Source organism: Cyanistes caeruleus, chromosome 9, assembly GCF_971803275.1.
Source record: "Cyanistes caeruleus chromosome 9, bCyaCae1.hap1.1, whole genome shotgun sequence".
Classification (NCBI taxonomy): Eukaryota; Metazoa; Chordata; class Aves; order Passeriformes; family Paridae; genus Cyanistes; species Cyanistes caeruleus.
This window is the reverse complement of record NC_141709.1, coordinates 9,226,853-9,252,512: the sequence shown is the minus strand read 5'-3', so window position 1 is coordinate 9,252,512 and position 25,660 is coordinate 9,226,853. Positions and strand designations below refer to the sequence as shown.

Below are 25,660 nucleotides of genomic sequence, written 5' to 3'. Positions count from 1 at the left end.
CCAAATAAATAATGAATGCCGTGGAATAATTTATGTGAGCTCTGTTTCTTACTGTACATGTTTTAATTACCGATATGGATGCATCTCGATGAATTATTGAAAGTCAAAGAATAAATAATATTAAAATTAAAAAGTACACAAGAAGCAAAGTTCAAATAGATATTTAATTCTACTAACACGTTGTGATGTAATACTTGCCCCATAACTGGCAGCAGGAGAGGAAATGTTCGTCCTGGCCAGCTTGAGCTCCGTTTCTTCTGGGGTTTTTTGTGCCTTTCAGTGTTGAAATTCATCAGCTGAAGCTACAGGGATGCTTTTCACCATTGGACCTTCAGAAGGAACTATGTTAGTTACATTAATTATGTCAATTCTTCCCTGTGAGGCTGCTGAGGCCCTGGCACAGGTTTCCTGTGGCTGCCCCTGGATGCCTGGAAATGTCCAAGGCCAGGCTGGATGGGGCTCGGAGCAGCCTGGGATAGGGGAAGGTGTCCAGGCTCCTTTGTGATGCCCCAACACCAACTCAGGCAATATCAGCAGCTTGTCACACTCAGATCCTCCAGCAGAGAATCCCACAGCACTCAGGGGTTAATTGGAGAAGCTCCAAAATTCCCACGTGGAGCTACAAATTGTCATCCAACTTTTACACAGTCAGCCAAAGGCCAGGGCTGTTCTGGGCCTCCAAATGCAGCTGTTGCACACTGTGAGCTGGTTTTGCAGCTGGGACCAGAGGTGAGGAACAGCTGGGGGAAGTGGCCAGTAATTAACGCTGCTGGTCTTTAGCATGCTTGATTACTTACTGCTTATGCACTGCAGAGTAATTGTGTGCAATTTGCTGTCAACTGTGGGTTCCTCAAAGGTGCTGCCTTTGCAAGAACTGCCCTGGATGCTTTGCCCAGGGAGATGTTGGCAAAACTTGGGCAGAAGCTGTGCCTAAGGGGCTCCCTCAGGAGGTGTTGGACACACACTGATGTTTCCTGTGTGGATGGGCGCAGCCACTGCCCTCAGCCCAGCAGGAATCCTCCAGCCAGAACTGCTGCTGGCCTGTCCATCCTCCCCTCACTCAGTGCACCAGGATGGGTGTCACTGCTGGACACAAAATGAGTCACAGGGACACAGCTCGAGGTGTGGTGCAACAGAGTCCTTTATTCTCTCAGTATTTATAAGTTTTTGACCACCACCAGAGAATGGATAGTCAGGTCACCACCTTCCCAACCACACTGGCTGTGAGAGGTGTCCATCAAAAAGGCAAATGCTGGCTTGGAGATGCCAAGTCCAGATCCCTGCACTTGTGGGTGCATCCATGGGGATCAGGAGCTGCTTGCCCAGAAGGAGCTGGCCACCAAGCCCAGTCTCTTCTGAGGGACAAAATTCCCTCTCCCTGCTCACGGAGCGATCCCAGCCCAGCACAGGATGGGAGGCACAAACACCAGGGCAATGAGACAGACTGGAAGTGACATTCTTAAATGGTGTCACTTCCAATTAGTCTTTGTGCCTGCAGAACGAGAAGAACTATTTTTAAGTTATGTTGGAGATTTGTTTTCGAGGTTTTCCAAGGTATAGCAAGCATTTTTCTCTCCAAGATGTCACAGCTTGCGTTTTTGATCCTTTTTATGACTTGTCTTTGCTTCTTTTCCTTTTTTCTCTCTCCTGTCATATCCCAAACATTCACCAATTTTCCCCACAAAGACAGTATCCACTTGTGCTTTTTTATAAAGGGGTTTTCTATGGAACTTCTCAGTGAACAATTAATTCTTTGGCCAGCTCTGCAAATGGAAAATACTTGATTGAAGAGCAGCAATATGTGGACAACTCAAGAAACACACAAAATATCTTTAAGACAAATTAATTTTCAAACAAAGATGCAAAAATAAATTGCAATTTGCAAATACACTGAAGGTAAAATTCCCCCCCCGAATGGGTTGGGTTGGAAGGGTCCTTATAGATCATCTCATTCCTCCCCCAGCCATGGGCAGGGACACCTCCCACTATCCCAGGCTGCTCCAAACCCTGTCCAGCCTGGCCTTGGGCACTTCCAGGGATCCAGGGGCAGCCCCAGCTGCTCTGGGCACCCTGTGCCAGGGCCTGCCCACCCTCACAGGGGAGAATTTCTTGTGTATTTCTGACTTAAATTTCCCCTCTTTCAGTTTGATCCCATTCCCCCTTGTCCTGTCACTGCAGCTCCTGAGGAAGGGTCACTCTCCCACTTCCCTGCAGCCCCTTCACACCCTGGGAAGGAGCTCTGAGGTCTCCTCACAACCTTCTCTTCTCCAGGTTCAGCTTTCCCAGCCTGTCCCCACAGGGAAGGAGCTCCAGTTCCCTTGCCAGCATCTCCTCCTGGTTCCTCGTGCGACACAACTGATGGAACTGCTCAGGCTGAGCTCGTGGGCAAGATCCCAGCAGCCCCAAACCAGGACAACCCCAGACACTGCAATTCAGACCCAAAATGCTCGGGATGGTGAGGCTGAACATGGGGCAGCACAGCCCACATCTCAGTCAATATCCAGCATTTTATTCTGGCCTAGATCCTCCACAGCTGACATCCCCTTTCTCACGTGTCCACCTGCAGGACTGAACAAATCCTCTCTCCTGGCTGAGATTTCCTTGGCTTCCCCAGAGGGGAAGGAGATGGAAAACCAAAGCCCTGGAGAAGAGGGAGGTGGGAAACCATCCCTTTTTCACCACCTGGGAGCAACACAAAATTCTGCTGTTCCAAACAACACCTGGGGCTGTTTGCTGAAAAGGACGAGCACAACTCAGGGGCTGCTTAGCTCCAGACCAAAAATAAAGTCAAAAAAGCAAAGTCAAAATCCTTTCCAGGCTGTCCCCTGCCCCCTGGCCAGCCAGGTGACTGTCACTCAATACTGAATTCGTGCATCTCACAGGAACTTTGCCTCAAATGATAAATCAAGCAGGTTTTTTTAAAGCTCCACCTTATCACAGTCTCTCCTCCGGCACTTCCATGGGAAGGAATAATTATTTTGTGCTCACTGCATGTATAATGAATTTTCAGGCATACTTGTTTGATCTATAGCCTTGAAAATAAAAAATCCCATTAGTCTAACAAGCTCACCAATTATTTCCTGGGATCACTGAGCCTATTCCAGCAGAGAAAGTTGCATAAAATTGAAAGTGAACAGGGAACAGTGCAATATGTTGTTTTACAGGGTAAAACATTCTAAAGCAGTGTTTCACATCGTGTTTGGGGGCAGAGGAAAGAGAACTGGAAAGAGCAGCGAGCTTGGGTCTGCCTTAGCTGCGTGGAAATACCTGGGCAGGGAAGAAACATTTAAAGTTGCCTGAATTTAGATATTAACTACTCTTGTAGTTAACTGCTCTGTCCAAGCCAGCTTTTGCAGGTTCCATGTTTTAAAAAAAGGCTTTTCCAGGACACCCATTCTCACTCATTTCAGATATTGAAACCCAGGCTGGTGAATGGCACTCCAGAAAAATCAGTGTCTCTCTCTCAGCTCCAAAGAAAGCGTGAATAACTTGCTCAGACACTGGAGGTACACAAAGTTGGATGATGCAGATTTCCTCTCCCCACCCAACCTCCCTCAGTCCCCATGAGCTCCTGGGGGCTGTGGGGACACCACTGAGCTCTCTCCAACCTCCAAATTAGTCCTGCTGCCCTCTGGGGTCACCACCTCTCTCCACTGTCGTGGCCAAAATAAAAAATAATTCAAATTGCTCCCAGGAACTGCCTCAGCTTCAGCTGGAAGCTGAACCCAGCACACAAAGGGATTCATTCACTGAAGGCAGCAAGGGGCCAAATCCAAGGCAAAGATTCCCAAGTAAGTCTGCAGCTTGGAATAAGCTGGGGGTTGGCATGGACAGGACACAGCTTCAGTTTGAGCATCTGTGTCAAAGCAGCAGTAAAACCCCCAAAGTTGGTTATTGCTGGGGGTTTCCATCAGGATTACACCCAAATCTTGCTCCACATTTGGCAGCTCACAGATCAACACACTGAGGAAGCACCAGGAAAGAGGCTGGACGTGGCAGGGGTGGCTGCAGGGTTTCATCAGCCCTTTCCCTGCCACTCTGAGTGTTGGAAGGAGAACATATCTGAATTCAAAGCACAATTTAAATCTTGTTTGCTCTTTAGGGATGTTGAGAGATGTTTTTGCTGTGGTTCTGGAGGGGCGGCAGCAGCAAAGGCAGGCAGTGATTAGAGAAATGCCTAAAATTAACAATGTTATACACACTGGCATTCCTGACTTCCAGCACTCCACACTGCACCCAGAAAGGTGGAAGTGGCTGCTCAAACACCCATGAAAATTACAAATTAGACAGAGCATGAAAACAGAACCATTTTGTGCTGGGGGATGGGGTCAGCAGCAAAAATGGACCTTCATGGACAGAGAGGATGATTTGACTTAATCTAACAGGATAATTGCAGGCCTGAAGAGTTTGGGGACTGAGAATGAAGAGTTTTGAGGGTTCCATGGCACCAAACCAAGCCCAGGGTTGTCCCCAAGATGCCAGCCCAGCCCTGGGAGAAGCCAGGGCCAGAGGCTGCAGGATCTTGTCTGGGTTCACCCAAACTGCTCCCTTCTCTTTCAGCACCAGCACATCCCCTTTTCCTGGGCCTTGGAGTATCCATCTGTGTTCCTGCCCCTCACCCTGTGCCTCCCTGCAGGTCACAGCTGCTCTTCTGCTCCTTGCAGCCTCCTCCTCCTCCTCCTCCTCACAGCACTGACACGGAGAGGTGTCCCCAGGTGGAACAGGACGTGCTGAACTGCTCTGGCTGAACAGATCCCACCAGGAATCAGGGGCTGCAGAGCAACACCAGCACAAATGGGCTCTCTGGGGGCTGGTGCCATCCCTGCCCAGGTAAATGACCATGCGCAGAGTCAGACAAGTTTATTTCTATTACAAAAGGCTAAAAAACCTACCACCACCAAAAATCCCACACATTTTCTCCCTGTTCCTGTCTCTGGAAAAAGATCCACAGCTAAAAACAGAACAAGGGAGTCTTCAAAACAACCAGGAATGATGAGAGAAAGGGCACAAGTGGAGTAACTGAGGCATGAAAATGGAGTTTTAGCTTGTCACATTCAGTACTGCCTAGAGGGCCCTGGAAATACTGAACCCCCTGCCACCTATCTAAACTTTAGAGATCCATCCCAGCAGGGCCATGAGCCACTTCTGGCTAAGCTGAGGTCTGTCAAGCACTCCTCAGGCACACAGGAGGACACCAGTGAAGGGTTTGGGCACCTCTGGTCACATCTGCTGAGGTGCAGGGTGCCCCACTCTTCCCAGCTGATTCCCAGCACCAGCAGCACATCACAACCTCCCAGCTCCGAGCCACAGGTGAGCAGGGCTGGAGTCTGCCTGCTCCAAGGAAAGGTTTTTCCCAGCTGCAGGAGACCCCAAGCCCAGCCTGTGTTTGCCAGCCCTCCTGGCCGTGAGTGAAGTGCTTTCCCTGGGGGAGCAGCACAGTTTGATTCTCCCTCCAGCTGCCTTGGCTGTCTCTTACTGACCCCTTCAGCCGCAGGGCTCTTCCTGGAGCACGTCCTGTGCATCAGGATTGTCTCCCCACACCTCCTGGCTGTGGAGACTTTTGTGGCAGAATGGTTAAGCGAGAAAGGCCATGACTGTACAAACTTGCTAGAGATAAAACACCACTAGTGCAGAGGCAGTCTCAAGGACGGATTGCCCTTGAGATATGGGGAGGAGAACAAGAATGTGGTAGACAGAACGAGAAAGAAGAACCAGGGACGGTCTGGTAACCGCAAGAATGCAGAAGCACATAGCTATGTACTGCAGTAATGTAGATAGCAGAATAACCAATGATGAGCTATACTTTTGCAATATGTATGAGCTAATTAAATCATGTATTTAGACACGAGTGTAATGATCAATAAAGGAGATTTGCTTGACGACCACCTGGTGTCTGCGTCTCCCTTCTCCGACAAATGGCGACCCCGACGACGACCCCCTGCTGAGAAAAAAGCGGGGGAGAGAACACGCCACGGTCGGTGAAGTAGTGTTGGGACCTGAGGCACCCGGGTCGGTGCTAAACGACGAAGGGAAAGCACCCTCAAGGACTACATCGGTGGTCTTGAGCCATACGTGCTGCCGGAGCCGGAGAGGTGCAACAGCGCTGACAACAAAAATGGACAGGCAAGCAGCATATGATTTATTTTTGGGGTTATTAGATAAGCTGGGGGTTAGAGACATAAATCCTAGAAAAGACGTACCGGGATTGCTAGCATGGGGTCACGCGAAGGGTTGTTTTTCCAACCCGCACACGGTACATGAATTGAGTGAGTGGCGTAAGTTAGGAGATGTGTTGTGTGAAGCAGTCTTAGAAGAAGATAAAACAGCAATAAAGTTAGGAAAAATTTGGCGAGTTGTGCATAATACTCTATTGAAACATCAGGCAGAAAAAAGAGCGGCTCAGCAAGCAGTAGAAGCCTATAAAAGGAATGCACGGTATGGAGATCATGAACCTTTAGCACCAAGTGTCTCCCAAGTAATTATACCTGCTTCTAGCAGTTTGGGCACAGATGATTGTGCTTGGCCCTCGGCACCCCCTCTCAATGAGTCCACAGAGGACGCTGAAGTGCCTGTCGTAGCCACCTCTGATATTAAGGACCCTTCAGCCCAATCTGTTAAGCCTGGAATGCGTAGTTCACAATCTCTGCCAGAGCCAGATCCTGTCCCTGGGGCAGAGAGTGACCTGTGGGAGGAAATGGCTAGACAGAGGGGAGAAGCATGGAACGCATTGGCTAAGCATGGGCTAGAGAGTGGGGATGAAGTCACCGTGGAGGCGGCGAGGACGTGGGCTCTGCCTGTAGTTTACACCCCGGGGGTAAACCAACAAGGACAAGCTGTTCAGTTAGGGACCTATACACCTCTTGATTAGAAGTTGTTAGCTCAGCTGCGACAGACAGTGAGTCAATTTGGATTTAAGAGTGAACCAGCTAAACAAATGATAGACTACATATTTGATACGCATTTGCTAACTGTCAATGACTGTAGAAGCATTGTGAAACTGATGTTTACTCAACATCAGCAGCTGCTGTTTAACGCACATTGGCAAGCTTTAGTTCAAGAGTCGGTTGGAGTTCAAAGAGGACCCGGTGATCCGTTACAGGGAATTACAGTGGAAGAGATGATGGGATTAGGAAATTATAGAAGAACCGAGGCTCAGATGATTTCCGGACCAGACAAAGTTAGGGAAGCTATGCGTCTGGTTAGAGTTGCTATCAGTCAGGTGAAAGATAGTTCAGGAATTCCCATGTATATGGGAATCAAACAAGGGAGAGAGGAGTCTTTTGGAGACTTTGTTGATAAGGCTGCTACCGCTATAGAACGAGCAGGGGTCCCTGAGTATATGCGAGGGGCTTTGCTTAAACAGTGTGCCTTGCAGAATAGTAACGAGACTACTAAAAGAGTTCTGTTGACCCTGGGGGCTAATTGGACGATTGAGGAAGCCTTAGAAAAAATGGCATTACAACCAACAGGGCAACAAGCATTCCTAGTGAATGCCATTAAAGCATTAGGAGAGGGGTTACAGAAACAGGCAGAAAGTACACAGACACAAGTGTTAGCTGCTCTTGCTCCGCTCCGCGCTCCAGCAGCGGCAACCGCGGCTGCGACCCAGAAGCCCCCTTCCATGAAATGCTACCGCTGTGGAGGAGGAGGGCACATGAGGCGACAATGCCGCGCGACTGGGGTCTGGTGCCAAAATTGTCAAAGCAACACGCACAACTCTTCTGCCTGCCGCCGGCGTTCGGGAAACTCACGGCGGAGCGCGAATGGCAGCCGCGCTCAGACACAAGTTGCTGCCGCGACGTCAGCGCCACCTCGTGTCTACAACCAGCCACTGCCGGGAGCTTGGGACTTGACTTGGCAGCAGCAGTGAAAACAACGCTGATGACAACGCACCCTGTTCGAATTCCTACGGGAGTTTACAGCCCAATAAAGATTAGGGGACAAGTATATGGAGGACTTTTATTGGGGCGCTCCTCGATTTCTGTGATGGGCCTATTTGTTTTACCTGGAGTCATAGATGCGGACTATACCGGAGAGATACAAATTATGGCATATACGCTCTACCCTCCAATTACTGTTGAAGCCGGTCAACGCATTGCCCAATTTATACCACTGCCACAAACAACCAAAGGCATTCAAACATTGATGCAAGGCCCTCGGAATAATCAAGGATTTGGATCATCAGGGATAGCCATGCTCACAATGGACTTAAACAGCAGACCAAAAAAGAAAAAATACAACAGACCGCACCTTGGAAGTACCTGGGATGGACTATTACCAATCAAATTGTGCGTCCACAAAAACTGCAGCTCTCAACAAAAATTGTCACTTTAAATGACGCGCAACGCCTACTTGGTGATCTTCAATGGTTGAAACCCATAGTTGGCATCCCAAACACCTTACTAAACTGCCTTCGCCCACTGTTGAAGGGAACAGATCCCAGTTCGCCTGTCACGATTTCCCCTCAACAGAACAAAGCAATCAAAGATATTCTCCAGTGTATAGAAGTAGGTTTTGTTTCCCGTCGCGATATTGACTTGCCCATTGACCTTACCATATGGAATACCTCAGAACATCTTCTCGGCGCTCTTACACAATCCAAAAAGAAAACGGGGGAAGTGTGGAGACTTTTGTGGCAGAATGGTTAGGCGAGAAAGGCCATGACTGTACAAACTTGCTAGAGATAAAACACCACTAGTGCAGAGGCAGTCTCAAGGACGGATTGCCCTTGAGATATGGGGAGGAGAACAAGAATGTGGCAAACAGAACGAGAAAGAAGAACCAGGGACGGTCTGTTAACCGCAAGAATGCAGAAGCACATAGCTATGTACCGTAGTGACATAGATAGCAGAATAACCAATGATGAGCTATACTTTTGCAATATGTATGAGCTAATTAAATCATGTATTTAAACACGAGTGTAATGATCAATAAACGAGATTTGCTTGACGACCATCTGGTGTCTGCGTCTCCCTTCTCCGACATGTATACACTCAATGTGCTGCAAGGCCATAGCATGCCAGCACAGTGTCAGCACTATTAAAAATAAGCTTTTCAGCAGATAGTGACTGCTGAAAATAGCAGATAGATAGAAAACAGGTTTGAAATCAACATAAAAATAATGTAATATTTGTCCACTATGAATTCAGCCAAAATCTCCTCAAAGGTATAAAAAAGAAAATTATTATAACGAATTTAAGCAAAGTTCTGATGTTTCTGTTTGTACCTCTGATTTGATTTGCTGTCGTAACCTCCTCAAAGATTGAGGGACCTTCCTCATAAAGGCTCGAATCAGAGAGAGAGAAGCAAACCTTTTTTGAGACTGCTTGAAAAGTTCTGTAGCCTTTAAGAATGTCAGAAACAAAAGACAGAACAAGATAATTTTTCACTTTTTAAAACTGAAGTGATAGACCTTGCCATTTTTACTAATTTTTTCCATCATGTAATTGCCAAACAGAACAGATTTACAGTTCTAATCTGAAAGCAGGCTGACTGCAAATCCCATCAAATATGTCAACAGAAAACATAATTTGAAATAATGTAATTCTGCATACCTGCTCCAAGCAGCTCGATTTTATTTGCTCCACATCTGTTTTGATTGAACTTTCAAAGGAGTCAATTTCTTTACTTTCTTTCTGAAGACACTTGCTGAAAAACTTTACCTCCTCAGAAGAAAAGTTACCGACCTCTGAAAATAATCTGAAAGCAAACATAAAAACAATTGGCTGTGAGTCATCTTTTTCCCCAAGACTGTTTCAGCTCAACAGCCCTGAAACATATATATCAACACAAATGTGATGAAAACAGCATAATAATTGTGGTTTAACAAGATGCATTTATTTTTTTAAATGGGAACCTAGATGAATAACAAAATAAAATTTACTTTTACTCTTCTGCCTATTCAACAAACGCTGATTCCCAGAACTCGGTCACCATTTATAAACAACACTTCTATGAAATCTATATACCTGCAACTTTTGAGAAAATCCACATTTGAATCTCTTAATTTTCCTAAAGCTTCCTCCAAGTGCTGCTGGTAACTTCTCACAGTAACCCTGACTGACTCCAGGTGGTTCTGGAGCTCTGATTCCAGATTGTTGCTGGAAGAAGCTGACCTAACAGCAAATAATAAAAGATAAGGAAAGATGTCTGAAAAGGAACACAACACAATGATTCAACAACTGCTGGCTGTAAAGACATGAGCAAATCTGAGGACTCAGAAGTGATTTATGACTCTCAAAGCAGCTCCCCAAGTTGGGATGGTTTGGATGAACCCATGGAAGGTATCAGCAACAGCTGATACTATTGCATCTTTTTCTTCAAAAACAATTAGTCAGCTGCTCTTACAGTGCATGTTCAGTAAACTGGATAAAATCTAAACCAATGAAACATCTTTTCTACTTAAAGACTGTCAGATGAAAATTTCCAGGTGTTCAGTCCTGATTTTAATTTCTTCAGGGCAAGAGAATGAAATTCTTTACATGTTTTCAAGTTTTATCAAGTAGTCTTCATTGAAGAGCAATAACATATGAAAGAACAGGTTCAGAATGCAAACCATAAACACCTCAGACAGAAATCAGGAGTATTTAACTAGGGAGATTCACAGCAACAGCAGTGGCACACTTACTGCTCAGTCACAGGAGCGTGGAGCAACTCAAACTCCAAGTGACTGACTCGGCAATTGAAGTGTGTGTTGAGGTTATTTAGCTGGTCTGAGAATCTGAGGAATTCAGCTCTCTCCTTTTCCAGGCCTTCTGCCAGTACTGCACAGTGGCGCTCAAGATGCTCTTTGTGAAGTGACAGTTCCTCTGAGAAGAAAGGAACTTTACAACAGGAACATTATTCCCTGTTTACTGTGAACTATCACTATGCCCAGTCAACCTGTGACCAGCAGCAGCAGCAGCAAAATAAAACAAAGCCATACCTCATAGTAGCTGAAATATACAAATTAAATACATTCCATTTGGTTTCTTTGACTTTTCTTCTGTGTAAGACACAGATCCTTAACAGCTCCTAATCCATTCAAACCACATGTGTCTCTTGTCTGCTCCAAGCATTCTTTTTCCTTTAGTTTTGGTCATTGCTGACATCTCCATTTATCTCTCTGTTCTCAGTCTCGTAACAAAACCAATGGCCATATTTTTTAATGGAAAATCATCCACTTTTCCTAGTTTTGTGAGGGAAGGAAAAAAATCAGTTTTAGTCTCTCTTCCAGAATGATAGCTGGATAAATCAAGAGCCAGGCAACCACCTGAAGAAAGCTGCCAGAAGAAGCACCTGTCCTCTTTGCAGAAAAAGGGAAATTGAAAAATTATTTGCCTGCTCTCCAAAAGCAGAATTTTTTTCCTTATGTGTTAAAGACCAAGAAACCTGTCTAAAATCCCTTTTTCTCACCATAAAAACTTGACACTTCCTATGCAAAAAGAGTTTTAGTTAGACGATGCTCTGTAGCTGCTCAATGACATTTCACAGAGTTAAATCCTCCCTCTCATGTTTTCAGAAGCTTGGCCCTGACATTTTGGCTCTCCCAACTTGCTAATTTCTTTTCCTGCAATACTTTTAAAATATTTTTTGTACAGCACAGACTCTTGTTAAATAATTTCAAGGTGGATGAGAATTCACAAACATTGACAATAGAATGTTCAGTATCTTCTGCAATCCAGTTGTTAATCAAGGCACTACTGTCTATTTCTCCAAAAATAACACAGCACAAACCAGGAAGAGCTCTAGAAAAGAAATATCATTTTAAAAATATGTAAGTAACATAATATACTGGGAATTCTTGACAGCCAACTGCTTTCTATTGTCTTCTACTACTAAGTCAACTAGTGCTGAAACAGATTTTGGCCCACTTAGGACCATCATGTTAGGAACACATGCGATGCTCAGAATACAAAAAAAAAAGTCAATACCAGCTCGAACATTGTAGATTTTTGTCTGTATATCCTCCTGCTTTCCTTGATGCAACTTAAGATGCAGCAGAAGTTTTGAATTCAGCTCCTCTTTCTTGGCAGCTACAAAGACATAGGAGTTTGACAAGGATTCTGCAAACCATTTCTCCAAGTGCTCAAAAAAGCAGAGGCGAATCCTATGGTTGAAAAAGAAATATTATGGTGAGGAACAGCAAATAATAAGTAAGAATTTATTAAATACATAATTTCTAAGAATTTAACTTCTGGCTATAGGAAGGTATGGTTTCAGTACCATTTGCATAGTACTGGTAGAATTTTTGAGCTAGCTGCATACTACTGAGTACCAGGCATTTTACCTTCAAGGCTTTGCAGGGGATTTGGGCAAATTACTTGTCTCACTAAATAATTTTCCTTAAATGATGAATATTCTGTAAAGGTAAATGTTTTTATGGCACTTTGACAGCCATGGATACAAAGCAATATAAACATTTTCTCGTATTTGTATGAATTTCAAAAGTGGATTAATGTAATAATTGTACAATTAATTTTATAATTAAATAGCTAACAATATAAATATCTAATTATACAACACTAATTAGATAACTTTTCCTCTGTAGTCTAATGTTTCTTCTAAGCAGCTGAAATTTGTGTGTTACATAAAGGGAAAGAACAGAATTTGTTTTCTACTTACCTTTCCTTCAGCTTGACAAACATGGCTTCTGTGAGAAGTACATATTTCAGATACATAGGAAGGGATTCTTCTTTTTCGAAACTTGTAAGGTAACTCTCTGTGATGTCAGTCTTTCCTGCCTCTTCAACTCCAAGAACAGTAAAAGTGTTTCCACTAGCAGTGGAGAAAATCTCCGTGGCAATTTCAGCACTTTCTGCCTCACTGCTCTTGGATGCTGACTGGGAAACAGTGGGAAATTATCACGTTACTTTTAAAGGTATCAGCATAGAATTAACAGCGCACCAGCTAGTCTAGGAATCCTAAGGATATTTAGAATAATGTTCTCATTCTTAATTTGGACATTTACACAGTGCTGGCAATATTTATATATTTATATATTTATATATTTATATATTTATATATTTATATATTTATATATTTATATATTTATATATTTATATATTTATTTATATATATGCCAACAAGACATAGGCAGAGTCAACAATGTTTGAAAACTTTTTCGTTATGGTATTAATTCATGGAAACTGAAAAACTAATACGTAGGTACAAATACTTCGCTTAAATCATTCACTACAGGCTGAGAACACTGTGATGAAAGACAGATTAGAAAAAAAATTATGAAAAATTATCAAAAAGAATGGTTGTGAACTGTTTTATACTCTCCATTTTCCCATAAAAGGATCTAGAGCCCTGGGTGCTTTGTATACAAACTAAGCAAAAAACGACTTTCTATTCATTCTCAGCAAAAAGACTTCCTATTCCTCCTTATTTTGGTCAAGACTGCCTTCACTTTCAAATGTATTCTCTTGCTCACTTACCTGCATAATACTTAGTCCCTGTTCTGCATGCTCATTTTCTTCACTTTTATGAGGAACACTCTCCTCATCTTCTTCTTCCTCTGTTTCTGCAATTTCCTGTGCCAAGATCACCTGTTTCTCCATTAAGTTTGTTTCTCCAGCTGATTTTTGACAACTGTCCCTATCTTCTGGCACCAGTTGAGAGAGGCCATTGTCCTGCTCTGCTCTGGGCTGGGATGTCCTTGCTTTGAGCCCTGGGGGTAATTTTGGATGCCACAATGTTAGAAAGACCTAAAGCTGCTAGAGAAGTCCAAAGGAGGGACACAGAGATAGTGAAGGCTCTGGAGGGGAAACCATACAAGTGGCTGAGGGCATTTGGCTCAGCTGGAGAGAGGAGACTGAGGTCACACCTCACTGGGGGCTGCAGCTCCTCTCAAAGGCAATAGAGGGGCAACTTTAATTTCTGCTCGGTGTGACCAGGGACAGGACCCAAGGGAATGCCTGGAGCTGTGCCAGGGGAGGATTAGACTAGGTACTAGGAAAAGGTTCTTCCCTCAGTGGGTGGTAGGCACTGAACAGGCTGCCCAGGGAATGGGCACAGCCCCAAGGCTGCCAGAGCTCCAGAAACATTTGGACAATGCTCTCAGGGATGCACACGTTGGGATTGTTGGGATGTCTGTGCAAAGCCAAGAGCTGGACTTTCATGATCCCTGTAATTCCCTTCCAACTCAGGATACTCTGATTTTGCTCTCCTTGCACAATGCTCTCAGCTTGCTGCTCCACTGTTTGTTCAGCTTCTGAAGCCTCAACTAGTTACTTACAATTAAAGCAGACTTCTACTGGTTACAGTCCAAAGAAATAGAAATTGAAAAACAAGTAAGCAGAAATACCTGTTTGGACTGTTGAGGTATTATTTTGATCTTGAACTGTGGAGTCTATCGTGCCTTGCAAGTTTGAAAACCAAAACAACAACAAAAAATACCTGCCACACTGTTTTAAAATATGGATTTGCTTATAAGAAACCCATATTCCTTCTCAAAATGTTTCTATTTCAGTAAGATATGATAGTCTTGAATAGATCACTTACTATCTAAAGAACCTGTAACACTCAAATAGATTATTTTAAGTCTATTACCTTGTAGTTCTTTGTTCAAAAGGCAAATGGATTTGCTAAAATGCCGTTTGTAACAAGGACAGAGTTAAAAGCGGGACTGAGAAATGTTTTGTTTTCCCTCTGCTATCTCTACCAAAAGCATTTTATTCAATGGCTGAAACAATATATAATCTGGATTTTAAAGGTAAATTTTCTCTAAAGTGAAAAATGAATACACTAATAAGGTTCTAAACCAGTAGATATTTTCTTTTTACCTGTTTGGAGATTTCCTTCACACTAAAATGCTGGCTGATGGATATACTATAAGAAATCAATTCCCACAAAATAGCTTTTGGGTAAGCCATTACTTCATCCATTACAATTTGCTTGAGTGTCTCATTCCTGTCCAATTTAAGGTCACTGTTGAAGAGACTCAAGTATGTATAGAAATAAAATTCAGTATGATTACAGTGCCTTTAAATCTAAATCTGACCTTCTGATCAGTCTCATAAAACCTTTAGGCTAAATGTTGCCATTGACCTGTTTACACTGAATACAATCACATTCTGGCTTGTTAGAGATTAGTTCATTACAAATAAATAAATGCACAAAAGTTAAGAAATATTTATAGTAAAGCCTTTTACATCCTTCCTTTTGGATGGGGAACCATACAAACACTGCTTACATAAAAGATGTTAAAATATTGTCTTCCATGTTAGTTCTGCACTGTGCTCAGCTGCGACTGAGCCTTTCTGGTTCATCTTCCTTTTACTTGAAAATAAAGCTACATCTTGATTCAAGAAAAATCAATGTTCACACTTGTTTTCATTTACATTTGCATTTGCTTTGTCTCCTAAACAAAGATAATTATGGGGAATTTATGTATATGTTCAGATAGGTTACATTCCATTTCTGCAATCTGGACTTGTATTTTCACTTGGTCTGTTACCTCTGACTTTCTTTTAACTGCTCAAATGAGTGTGGTTTTGGAATGATAGCAGTCTCCCTTTGTCCCATTCCTAAACGGTGGGTATTATTTGCCTTAACCTTGTTCAATATGTACATTATTTTATATTCTTACATGAAGTTAAAAGCAGTCTTTTTCCATACCTTCACACAATAGCATAAACAAGACCTAAGTAGTACAACCAGCGTTAAAATATGCTTTACTTTTTAAGTTTACAATACAAAACTCATACCTAGTTCTAATTTGATCTAAAGAGGAAAGGGCTTTCTCCAAATATTCCTTCAGCTCTTCTTCACAGCTTGCCATCTTCATTTTTTCCAAACTTGTATCCAGATTATCTTTCATCATCTAAGGCCACATGAAAAAGCTAGTAATAATGGTTTAGTAGATACTAAAATCTCCATTACTATTTAGGATTCAAATAAGTTAATTATGTACATATATTCTACACCAATAAGGGAAGCTACCTTAGCAAAACTCATCACCCATGAAGATCTGCCTAGATAATGAACACCTCTGACATTGCTATCCCAAGCTGGCTGTTGTAACTATGAGAACTTTGCATCCAACCAGACTATACCTGCACGACATCCCATAATAGCAACTTGCAGCCACTTTATACAGAAAGCAGCAGTGATCCTTAACACTGTTGCCCTATCAAGAAGAAGACAGGACTGTCCATTCAGTGTGAATCAAGGAGTTAGCAAAAATGCACTTGACTGAATGAAACTGAAAAGTAGAAATTCCAATACAAAAGTCAGATATTATGTTCTTAATTTTATAGCAGCTATTTTGAATTCCAGAGGGTTCTTTGCATTAAGAAGTCCTTTCTTTACAGCACACCCTTGTTTTTATGTTTATACCTGAATTATGTTATCCTGTTCCCATCTGCATTCATCTACTTTCTTCTCAAGTACATCATCCTGCTGGGACAGTTGGAGCTGATGGACATCCCAGAGAGCCATGGCATCCTGAACATAGTTGTACAAGCCTTCACAATGCTGCTCATGCCATTTAGCCATCTCCTTAAAATCACTCTAAAGAAAAACATTCAAGAGAACAAGTTCTTTTTAAACTGCTGGAAGGTGAAATGAATGAGTAAGAGGATATGTAACGTGATAAAAGGCTGCCTGGAATTACATGACTGGTATTCAACATGGTGTCTTCTATTTGGAGAGTTAAAAAAAATGAAAAATCCAAGTAAACTGGGTAAGAATGTGGATTTTTGTAGTACAAGCTGAGAGTATCAAAACTTCTGCTTATTCTGGCATCATAAAGCACCAAATCACATTCTACAATTTATCACATCAGGAACAACTGCCCAGTCATTTTATATATAGAATCACAAAAGATCAGATTGGAAGACATTTGGGAGATCATTTAAATATATTCCTCTGTCATAAGGCAGACTGGGTGGGCCATACGTCATTCATCTCTATCATATGCATTTCAGATATAAATTATAATAAAAATACAATATATTTATATTACAAATAATAAACACAATAATTATGAATTCTTCCACAGGAAGCTTTTCCACACCAAACTTTGCTTCTTTGTAGTGCTTAGTCACACTGTGGACCTCTTTCTAATGTGACATCAATAGCCTACAATGCAGAAGGCATTGCAGGTGGGAGCACAGGAAGAAAGGACTAATCCCAAGGAGTGATAAAAATAAATGTAATAGACGCACATTCATGTGCTCCAGTTGTTCTTCAAACCTATGTTTTAGTTTCTCAGTCATCTGGAGCATGTTGGAATGCACAATTTCAACATCTTCTACTGTGCAAATATCCAACAGGGTCATCTAAGTGAAAAGAATAGCAAATTATTCACATGCATATAAGAAATACTGCATGGCTTTCAGAGAAGATGGCTAAACTTAGTGTTTATTTGCTTGTAATGGACAGAGGGAAGATTCAACCTCCTAGAGCCCACATTCCGTTAGTAAACAAAACAATTCAGTTGGATACAAAGGGAGAAACTGAGGCAGAGAGGTGGAATTCCTTTGCCAAGATAAGATGGATTTAGCACAAAGGCTGAGGGTCCTTGCATCCTCCAGGTAAATGCAGGACAGCACCCCCTTCATTACTGGCATTTGTTAGAGCTTTTACACATTTCAAGTACCTTTTGAACAGAGTAAGAGGTTAAAAACTTGTTATCTCAATGTTTGGCGGATCCTCAAACATATTTTACTGTAATGACATATCGTACCATCACTTCCACACCCAAAGTTGACACTCACCTTGCAGACCTGCACTTTTTCCTGACATTTGTCCTGGACCAGCTCATACTGGATGCACATTTTCTCCATGCACTCCACATTAGGTGTGTCTGAATGATATGGAACAGACCACGGTCAACATTCCTGTACTTCACAGTGCAGTGTGAAAAGGAAACATGACAGCAGCCCTGTGCTGAATCTCAGCACAGGGACAGATGCCAGCAGTGTCTGCACACCACTGTGACACCACCAACCAATCAAAAGAGACACCTTAATACACAGCTGTTTCTAATTATGCTTCAAAGTAGCAAGTTATTTACAATTGCTACCAACCTCCATGCTACCATACAGGCTACAAAGCTCACTGTGCTCTGCAGCAAGAGAAAGCAGACACAGAGGGAAGGCATACTACAGGACTTGGAGAAAGGAATTATCTGCAATATTTCCCCTCTTCTTCTCTGAGAGTTCAAAAGGAGGATTTTTTTAGGATTGAGAACTGATCCATGTCAAAATTAACCTTCTATTTCCCCCAGATTAATTCTAACAAGCCAGTTTCTGCTAGATCTCACCATGAGTAAGTGTTTGCACTGGCCAAAGGAAAGTGATGTCACAGGCAGCTTCTTTGGGTCTTCCTAGTAGCCAGCTCAAAGCAACAGAGAACCTAAGTGGGAACATACAGAATAAAGAATTGAGCAAACATGCACTTTCACAGCAACTGTCTGCCTCATTGTTGCCTGGGGAAAAAGAAAGGATTGCTTGAATTCCAAACTGGTTTTATCATTTCTCAACTTACCAATACTCCTGTTTAAATTCTCCAGAGTTCTGTACCATTCATTTATTATGTCAGATTGTGTATGTTTTGGAGGCAACAAGGTGCTATCAAAGTAGGAAACAAGAGTCAGGTATCTTAAAATACAAATCAGTCAGTACTTAAAATATAAAATTATGAATCAGAGTATCCATACTACTGTGCATTATTTTATTTAAAGCCATTTTGGCAATGAAAATAAACCAAAGAGACTGTTGTTGTTTGAGGCCAACTATTTACTGCCTGACAAGGAACTAAGTGTAATTCCTGCATGTAGGAATGTAATTGTTCCTACATACACTGTAAAAAAACTCCCTGTAAATATTGCAATACATTACACCCAAAAATGCTTCTTGTGTTCAGGATGGATATTCAAACACAGCAGTGTTGGATTTCTATGCAGACTCCTCTCTTAATTTATTACACAAATAAAATCCCACAGAGAAAAAATGTCTTGACATACCAACTTCTAGTTCTCCACCCATTCCTACCCCATTTCAAACGTCAGTAAGATTCACTTTTGCGTTCCTGCATTTTTAGCCCTTGATCACCACCTATTTAGTGTAGCTGGTGCAGTGAAAATCAAGAGTGCATTTTTTTCCATTAAAAAGAGCTGTACAAAAATAGGTTTAGACCCTGCCTTATTGCTGAATTTAACAATCACACACTGACAGGAAGCAAAGTGCATTGTGTAGCCAAGTCCCTCATTAACTCCAGAAAGAATTGTTTCCCTTTATGCTACACCCTCTTCTGCCATACCCAATGTGCTGCAAAACTCTCAGTCTCTGTTCACTAAGTACAATCTGCTTCTTTATCATATTTTCCATTTCTGTTTTCACAGTTGGGGGATTCTGTATTTCTTCACTTGCCGTAAATTCTCTGCAGGATGGAAAAAAGATATGTATAATGGAAACATGATATATGTGACATCATATGTGATATGTATAAAGAAAAAATGATAAAGTATTACTTTTATAGAAACTAGTCACTTTGCGTTATTCATTGTCCAAAATAAGACTGCAAAATTTCTGACCTGAAACTGAACTATGCAGTTCTTTTGGATGAGCTTCCAGACCTTGACTCTCTCTTGCCATTTCAGTTGATGCAATTTGTCTTTCTCAAGCTCTGATTTCATTAGATTAAAGAGCAGCTTGGCAGTTGCCCTCTCATTACCCAGCAGTACTCTGTTTATATTCTGTGTGTTAAAAAATAAAACCCGGAGTAGAAGCATTATACAACATGCAAAAACCAAAAAAATTGTCTCTTCTACAGAAAATGAGGGGAAAAAAAGGACACAAATGATAATGGATACCCTGCCAAGTCGAAATCTCTTCTATATTTCAGTGATTGATAGGCAGAAAAAATGCATTTCAGTTGGGGAAAAAAAAGACATTCTAGGAATATTCAGACTGATATCTTGCCCCAGGTAAAACATTTACCATGGCCTTATTGTTAATGAGCTGGTGAACATCAGCTGCCAAGAAGAAAGAAATTTCTTCCAGTTTCAAGGTCTACTTGGACAGTACATCTGCTATCTGTGCAATAAAATAATAAAGAAAATCAACAACAAAAAGTGTAACTCAAATATCAATTTTCAAAGTCAAAAAACTACAGGAATGAGACAATTTTTCCATTAAAATGAATTAAATTAATTAATCAATTAAATAAATTAAAATGAATTTAAGTTAATTGGATGACACAGACTGAGAAGTAAATTTTAAAATATTACTCTTAGCTATCTTAAAGACTGATTTTTTCATTAATTCATAAAAATAGTAATGAAAACATTCCACTTTGCTACTACTCAGCTGACTTCTCTTTAATTGTGATAATTGAGTGCTCTGCAGACAGGCTGCAATATGAATTTAAAAATCAAACCAGCTTCCCTTCAAATATCTGAAGGGAATCCACCAGCGTCTGTTTTAAGTGAACACAGAATTAAAGCAAATGTGTTCATCTCTGCCATTTGTTGCAACTAATCCAACAGAAAGGTTACTGGTGATACTCTCAGACTTACTCACCATACCTGAATTACAAAGAGAGGAGGAATAGGCACTGATGGAACAGTTTTTCTTTGCCTACAAGGACAGTGCAGCAAGCTCTTCCAGAGTCTATCAATTTTTTTATCCAAACGTTTCCTATGATGTCCAATGACTTTGACAGGTTAGGCTGGATACTACAAAACTGCAACACATTTGCTACTGACACCCAGCCAACACAAACTAAAATCAAGCTAGCTCATGTCTATGCTCCTTCTCAGCTGCAGAATAGCTATGTTCCCCAAAAAAATAAGAGACCAGATGAAAGTTTGACCTACACAAGTCTCCAGGAAAATAAAAGCAGCTCACATATTCCTTGCACCTGTAGTATCCGTAATCGTGAAAGAAAGAAACACCTTAAAACTAGGAAAAAAGTAGCTTTTCCTGATTATGTGGGTGTAAAATGAGTGAAAATAAATGAGTTTATTAGTGAAAAGAAAGCAATCACCACATAACAGAACTACTGGCAGGCCTCTGACTCCTGTGGAAACAAGCTACTCCTGCTCTGCATCCAGCATGGTATCAGCAAATAACAATCTTATGCTTAAGCAACAGTTATTGAGACTGCAGCTCACTTTAACAGCTCGACTCCTTTCAATCTCCTTCAGGGATTCGTCCACTGCCCTAATCCACTTTTTTCTGTTGGAGGATTCTTCATGGATCATATTCCACAATTCTTCCAAACCCTGCAATAAAAATCTACTCTCAATCTCATTGAAAAGTGAATATATATAAGAAAAAAATATAAACGGAAAAAACCCAATAATTTAGGACTTCAGTGAACCATAAGAAGACATTACATAGAGCAGGTACAAGTAACTGAAGTTGAGCCAATGCTCTGAGCTGCCTTACTTCCAATGAGAAACCTTCCAAAGCCATGTCAGATGCAATCTTTTCAAACAGAAGTTTACTCTTTTCATCTGATTTCATCACTTTAAGCTGAAGGAATTCCTGAATCTTCCAAACAGAGGCTTCCATCTCCTAAAACGGTAGGTCAGTGTAATCATTTCAATATTGGGCCTTGACCTTAGAAGAGCACTCAAGACTCTGCATTAAAAGATCCTGCTTTACCCTGCCAATGCCGTCCAGCTCCTGCTGCATTTCGGTCACTGCTCGATCGTGACGCTTTTGCCGCCGTTCTGCCAGGTACTTCCATGTACCACTGCCTGCTTCCTCAGGAACTGCAGAGAAAGAAATGAGGATTCTATAGCCTGGAACTGTTGCTGCAGAATATGGGATGCGTGAACAATAAATCCCTCAATCTACACTGTAACTGCTGTAGTCTGTGCAGTTCTCACAGTGTGCAACATCTTTCCTTGGGAAGTGCAGTCTTAGCAAATGGAGGTAAAAATACAAAATACTAGAGTGTATTTTAAAATTTCCTTTATTAACTTCTGTTTTTCAGAAGGATAATAACATGGAACTATTAGCTCAGCTATGATGTAAAAAAATTGCAACATTTCAGGAATGAGATTTGATTACATCAAAACTGGAATTTATAATGCTAAACATGACCTGTGATTGACAATTTCACAACTGCTTTTTTTTCCTATTAGAAGACTCTTCATCTTCAAAATCATCAAACCATCAAAACTTTGAAACAAAAATTTGAAGATGAGGCCTCTTAAGCTTCAAATCATCAAAATTTGTCAGGCCATTTCTGAGCCTGATTTTTGTTGTCTTGCAGGAGAAAAATGTGCCAATGTGGCTGTAACCAAACTGTGTATTCTATTCCCCTCTACCTCATTTTGTGATGAGCTGTTAATGATAGATCATTTTCAGTGCATACCTGACCCCCCAGGATACAAGCTGGATGTTAAAATGAGAAGAGGCAGACCCTGCAGGGTGAGATAGTGTTTCTTTATCCTTCCTTCAGCTGGGGAAGCAGTAGCACCACCCATCCAGTGAGGGTCATGTCTGCCAATGGGCCATAATGAACTGAATATGTACTAGCAGAATGGGCAGCTGATCAAGGACTCCAAAAATATTCTAGATTCAAGGGATTCCATCATTCCATTGTGAACCTCCCTGCCCTGGGGGATGTACCACCTGAACCTCATGGATATAATCTGGGCACTTGGGCACTTGGGACACCACCACCACCACTGGACATCCAGAGGAGGACCCAAACTTTCACAAGACCACTGCTTCTGGCAGGACTGCAACCACTGCAACCCTGACCACAAGGGTGCCAGGCTGTACTCTGACTTTGTGTTTTAAATGTTTTTCTGTACCATTGCATTTACTGTAATCTTTCTATTCAATTGTAACTCCAATTCAAAATCTCTCACAAGGTATTTGTGTGGGGTTAATTTCTCCTGCTGATTTTCTTTCAAACCAGCACAATTTCATACCTTGTTCAGCTAAAACTGTTACATGTACCATGTCTCCTGTGAATGCAACTTAAAATAGATGACATTAAGAGAAACCAGTTTTACCAACTACATCAGGCAGGCCTCTGACTTTCTCAGCTGAACTTGCATCTACATTTCCCAATGCTTCTGAAAAAGGTGTAGGTTGTCTGAAACAGAAAGTGAATAAAGCTTCAATTTGTACCATTAATGCACCAGAAGAGGGACTAACATAATAGTATAATTCACTTTAATTGGCAAAATGTAACATTAAAGTGATCATAAATATCATCCCAACTTTCAAGAATATAATTTAAAGAATCAATGTTGCTTCTTCTGAGACAAATTGAAGCCTGGATGGTAGATGCCAGCTTAAAATCTATTAAGATGGCATTAAAGCAATACATGTTAGATTTAGAATGTGTAAACTACAGAGACATACAGAACAGTTCTAACAGGTAAAAAACTGTGAACTCTTTAGGAGACACCAGCAAGAAACGTGGAAATAGCCTTTATCTGCCCAAGTGCTTTTCCCAACAGCTTGGGCACTGGGTTTTTCCTTGGGGTCAGTGAGAATCCCTGTATCATTATTCAGCAGCTGGCTTAGGATAAAAAAGAATGGTTGTATTATCTTCATTCTTGTTCGTCACATTATCTTACAGCATCATCATGTAAGCCATTTACTTGGAAATACAGCCTAAAAAATATGTTTCTGACTAGGTATATATCTAGATTGCTATGAGCAAAGACAACTTCTTTTTAAAAGGAAAGCCATACGATATGCCTTCTATTGCAAATATTGGTCTGTTAGCCTGCACTTCAATGGGCAGCAAGCAGTTCATTATACTAAATTTACACTTGGCAAGGAGACAGTCTATTACAAGTCGTTAGTTCTATGACCAAGAATTCAGTAGTTCCTAATTCCCACTGAAAATCTGTCAATTTCATCCCTCTAGTTATGAACATATCATTGGGGTTTTATGCTTCTGTTCTTTACCTGTCTGACTGTGGCTTTTTTGTGAAGTCACTGATGGGTGTTTCACCAACACATTTCTGCTGATTACATGGTAATGGCATGGCATCAGCAGACATTTCTGAATGCCTATTTAAAGTGTACTTTTTACTCTTCTTAGAGAATCTTGTCTTTTTTCCTTTATCCAAAAGGTGGGCTAAGTGAGCCTTTAAAGAAACATAATCTCAACAATTAGAATTCCTTCAAACCTACTGAATGGAGAGCAGCGACAAAATAATTAATAAAAACAGCAGGGCAAAGACAGCAGAAGAGAAAAGTAAAATAATGAACCCTACACACCACATGCATAACCACTTTCATCTAAGGCTATCTTCAAAATGAGAAAAAAAAAAAAAGGATAATCTTTTGCTTAGAGAGGAAAAGTGGAGTAACTGGATTGTGCTGCCTTGCTTACAGTTACCAAAGTTAACAGCAGAGTTAAAAATGCCTGTATTTGGCTAATTATGCCTCTAAACGTTTTACTACTCTGTTATGATTCTGCCTTTAGTTAATATAACCTGATAGACAACAAAGAGATGGGAACACATGTAGATTCACTGGAGAGCATATGCTGGAGATAACACATCCATTTTTTCCTAAAAAAAGCCAAAACCAGAAATGTTGAAAATGACCTGGGATCATTTCAACAGCCAGCAAACTGAGTAACACAACAAACTCCTTTGGCTTTTACTCAATCCTCTGCTTTTTTCACCTGGGCCTTGAAGATCTGTTTACAGATCTCTCTGTGAACATGTCACACTCGTCCTATTGAGAACACATGGCTCATCGCAGCTGACTGGCCGCGCCTGCTTCCAGAACTGGCAACTACAAGCTGGGAGCCAAGAGGAGATACAACACTTCACTTGGAAAAGGGCCTTCCTTGAATCCCAGAATCCCAGAATGGTTTGGGCTGGAAAGGACCCTAAAGATAGATCATCTTACAACTGCCTGGCATGGGCAGGACACCTTGGACTATCCCCCGTTGCTCCAAGCCCTATCCAGCCTGGCCTTGGACACTCCCAGGGATGCCACAGCCTTTCTGAACAATCTGTGCCAGGGCCTCAGCACCCACACAGGGAAGAATTCCTTTCCAAGCTCCCATCTATCCCCACCCTTTGGCAGTTTGAAGCCATTCCCACTTGTCCTGCCACTCCGGGCCCGTTTCCAAAGACCCTCTCCAGCTCTCTTGGAGTCTCTGTAGGCACTGCAAGGGACTCTAAGGTCTCCCTGGAGCCTTCTCTTCTCCAGACTGAACACCCCCAGCTCTCTCAGCTTCTCCTAAAGCAAAGGAGCACCAGCCTTCACAGCAGCTTCGTAGCCTCCCGGAGACTCCGAACGGTGAAACTCCACGCCTACCGCTCCCCTGCCAGGCCCCACGGGTGTCGCTCCCGGCTGTCGCTCCGGGTGTCGCTCCCGGGTGTCGCTCCGGGTGTCGCTCCCGGCTGTCGCTCCCGGGTCTCTCTCCGCCCCCCAGGGGCCCTCAGGCGGTCCCGCTCGGACGCGCTCGCGCCGAGCCCGCGCGTGCCGTTGTCAGACCAACGGGGGCGGGGCCCGCCTCATCCACAGCGCCCCCCGGCGGCCGCTGCCGGCAGTACCCGGCCGGCCATCCCGGCCCGCTCACCCGGGACCTGAGCTCCGGAACCGGGGAACGCAGCCCCCGGTTTGTGTTCGTCTCTGCACAAGGCGGACCAGACTTCCCACGACCGGACCTTTCAGCTCAGCACGGCAATGAGAACACACCTCCGCTTAGGGGAAGGAACTTCTAA

General features: G+C 42.3%; 4 protein-coding genes across 6 annotated transcripts in view; 1 reads left to right on the top strand and 3 right to left on the bottom strand.

The window, feature by feature from the left end:
• LOC147651519 (endogenous retrovirus group K member 6 Gag polyprotein-like) overlaps positions 1 to 8,955 on the top strand; it is a 222,124-nt gene extending 213,169 nt beyond the window's left edge. Inside the window, exon 3 of the mRNA XM_086842884.1 lies at positions 8,837 to 8,955. The gene's annotated coding sequence lies outside the window, so the exon portion shown is untranslated. The remainder of the gene's footprint in view (positions 1 to 8,836) is intronic.
• LOC147651514 (maestro heat-like repeat-containing protein family member 7) overlaps positions 1 to 25,660 on the bottom strand; it is a 98,474-nt gene that overhangs the window by 11,520 nt on the left and 61,294 nt on the right. The window lies entirely within an intron of this gene.
• LOC147651517 (uncharacterized) lies at positions 1,652 to 25,284 on the bottom strand. Its single transcript, XM_086841924.1, is given in 14 exon segments — positions 1,652 to 1,763; positions 9,227 to 9,343; positions 9,555 to 9,699; positions 9,969 to 10,115; positions 10,628 to 10,833; positions 17,706 to 17,794; positions 18,034 to 18,055; positions 19,526 to 19,687; positions 19,932 to 20,027; positions 21,107 to 21,217; positions 21,384 to 21,512; positions 21,603 to 21,712; positions 22,970 to 23,052; positions 23,880 to 25,284. Coding segments are annotated over 14 exon segments (1,530 nt in total). The 5' UTR covers positions 23,975 to 25,284; the 3' UTR covers positions 1,652 to 1,745.
• On the bottom strand, positions 10,624 to 17,296 carry LOC147651518 (coiled-coil domain-containing protein 180-like). 3 transcript variants are annotated; one of them, XM_086842890.1, is made up of 9 exons: positions 17,154 to 17,267; positions 16,324 to 16,497; positions 15,693 to 15,808; positions 14,769 to 14,925; positions 13,422 to 13,654; positions 12,604 to 12,821; positions 11,913 to 12,088; positions 10,925 to 11,167; positions 10,624 to 10,823 (listed from the first exon to the last, which is right to left on the bottom strand). In XM_086842890.1, exons 5-8 carry the CDS (start codon positions 13,542 to 13,544, stop codon positions 11,097 to 11,099), a joined length of 588 nt encoding a protein of 195 aa, XP_086699016.1. In that variant the 5' UTR covers positions 13,545 to 13,654; positions 14,769 to 14,925; positions 15,693 to 15,808; positions 16,324 to 16,497; positions 17,154 to 17,267; the 3' UTR covers positions 10,624 to 10,823; positions 10,925 to 11,096. The 3 variants fall into 3 exon arrangements, with proteins under 3 accessions (XP_086699016.1, XP_086699015.1, XP_086699017.1); XM_086842889.1 differs by lacking the exons at positions 10,624 to 10,823; positions 10,925 to 11,167; positions 11,913 to 12,088; positions 12,604 to 12,821 and having other exon boundaries at positions 13,505 to 13,654; positions 17,154 to 17,296; XM_086842891.1 differs by lacking the exons at positions 10,624 to 10,823; positions 10,925 to 11,167; positions 11,913 to 12,088; positions 12,604 to 12,821; positions 13,422 to 13,654 and having other exon boundaries at positions 14,692 to 14,913; positions 17,154 to 17,296.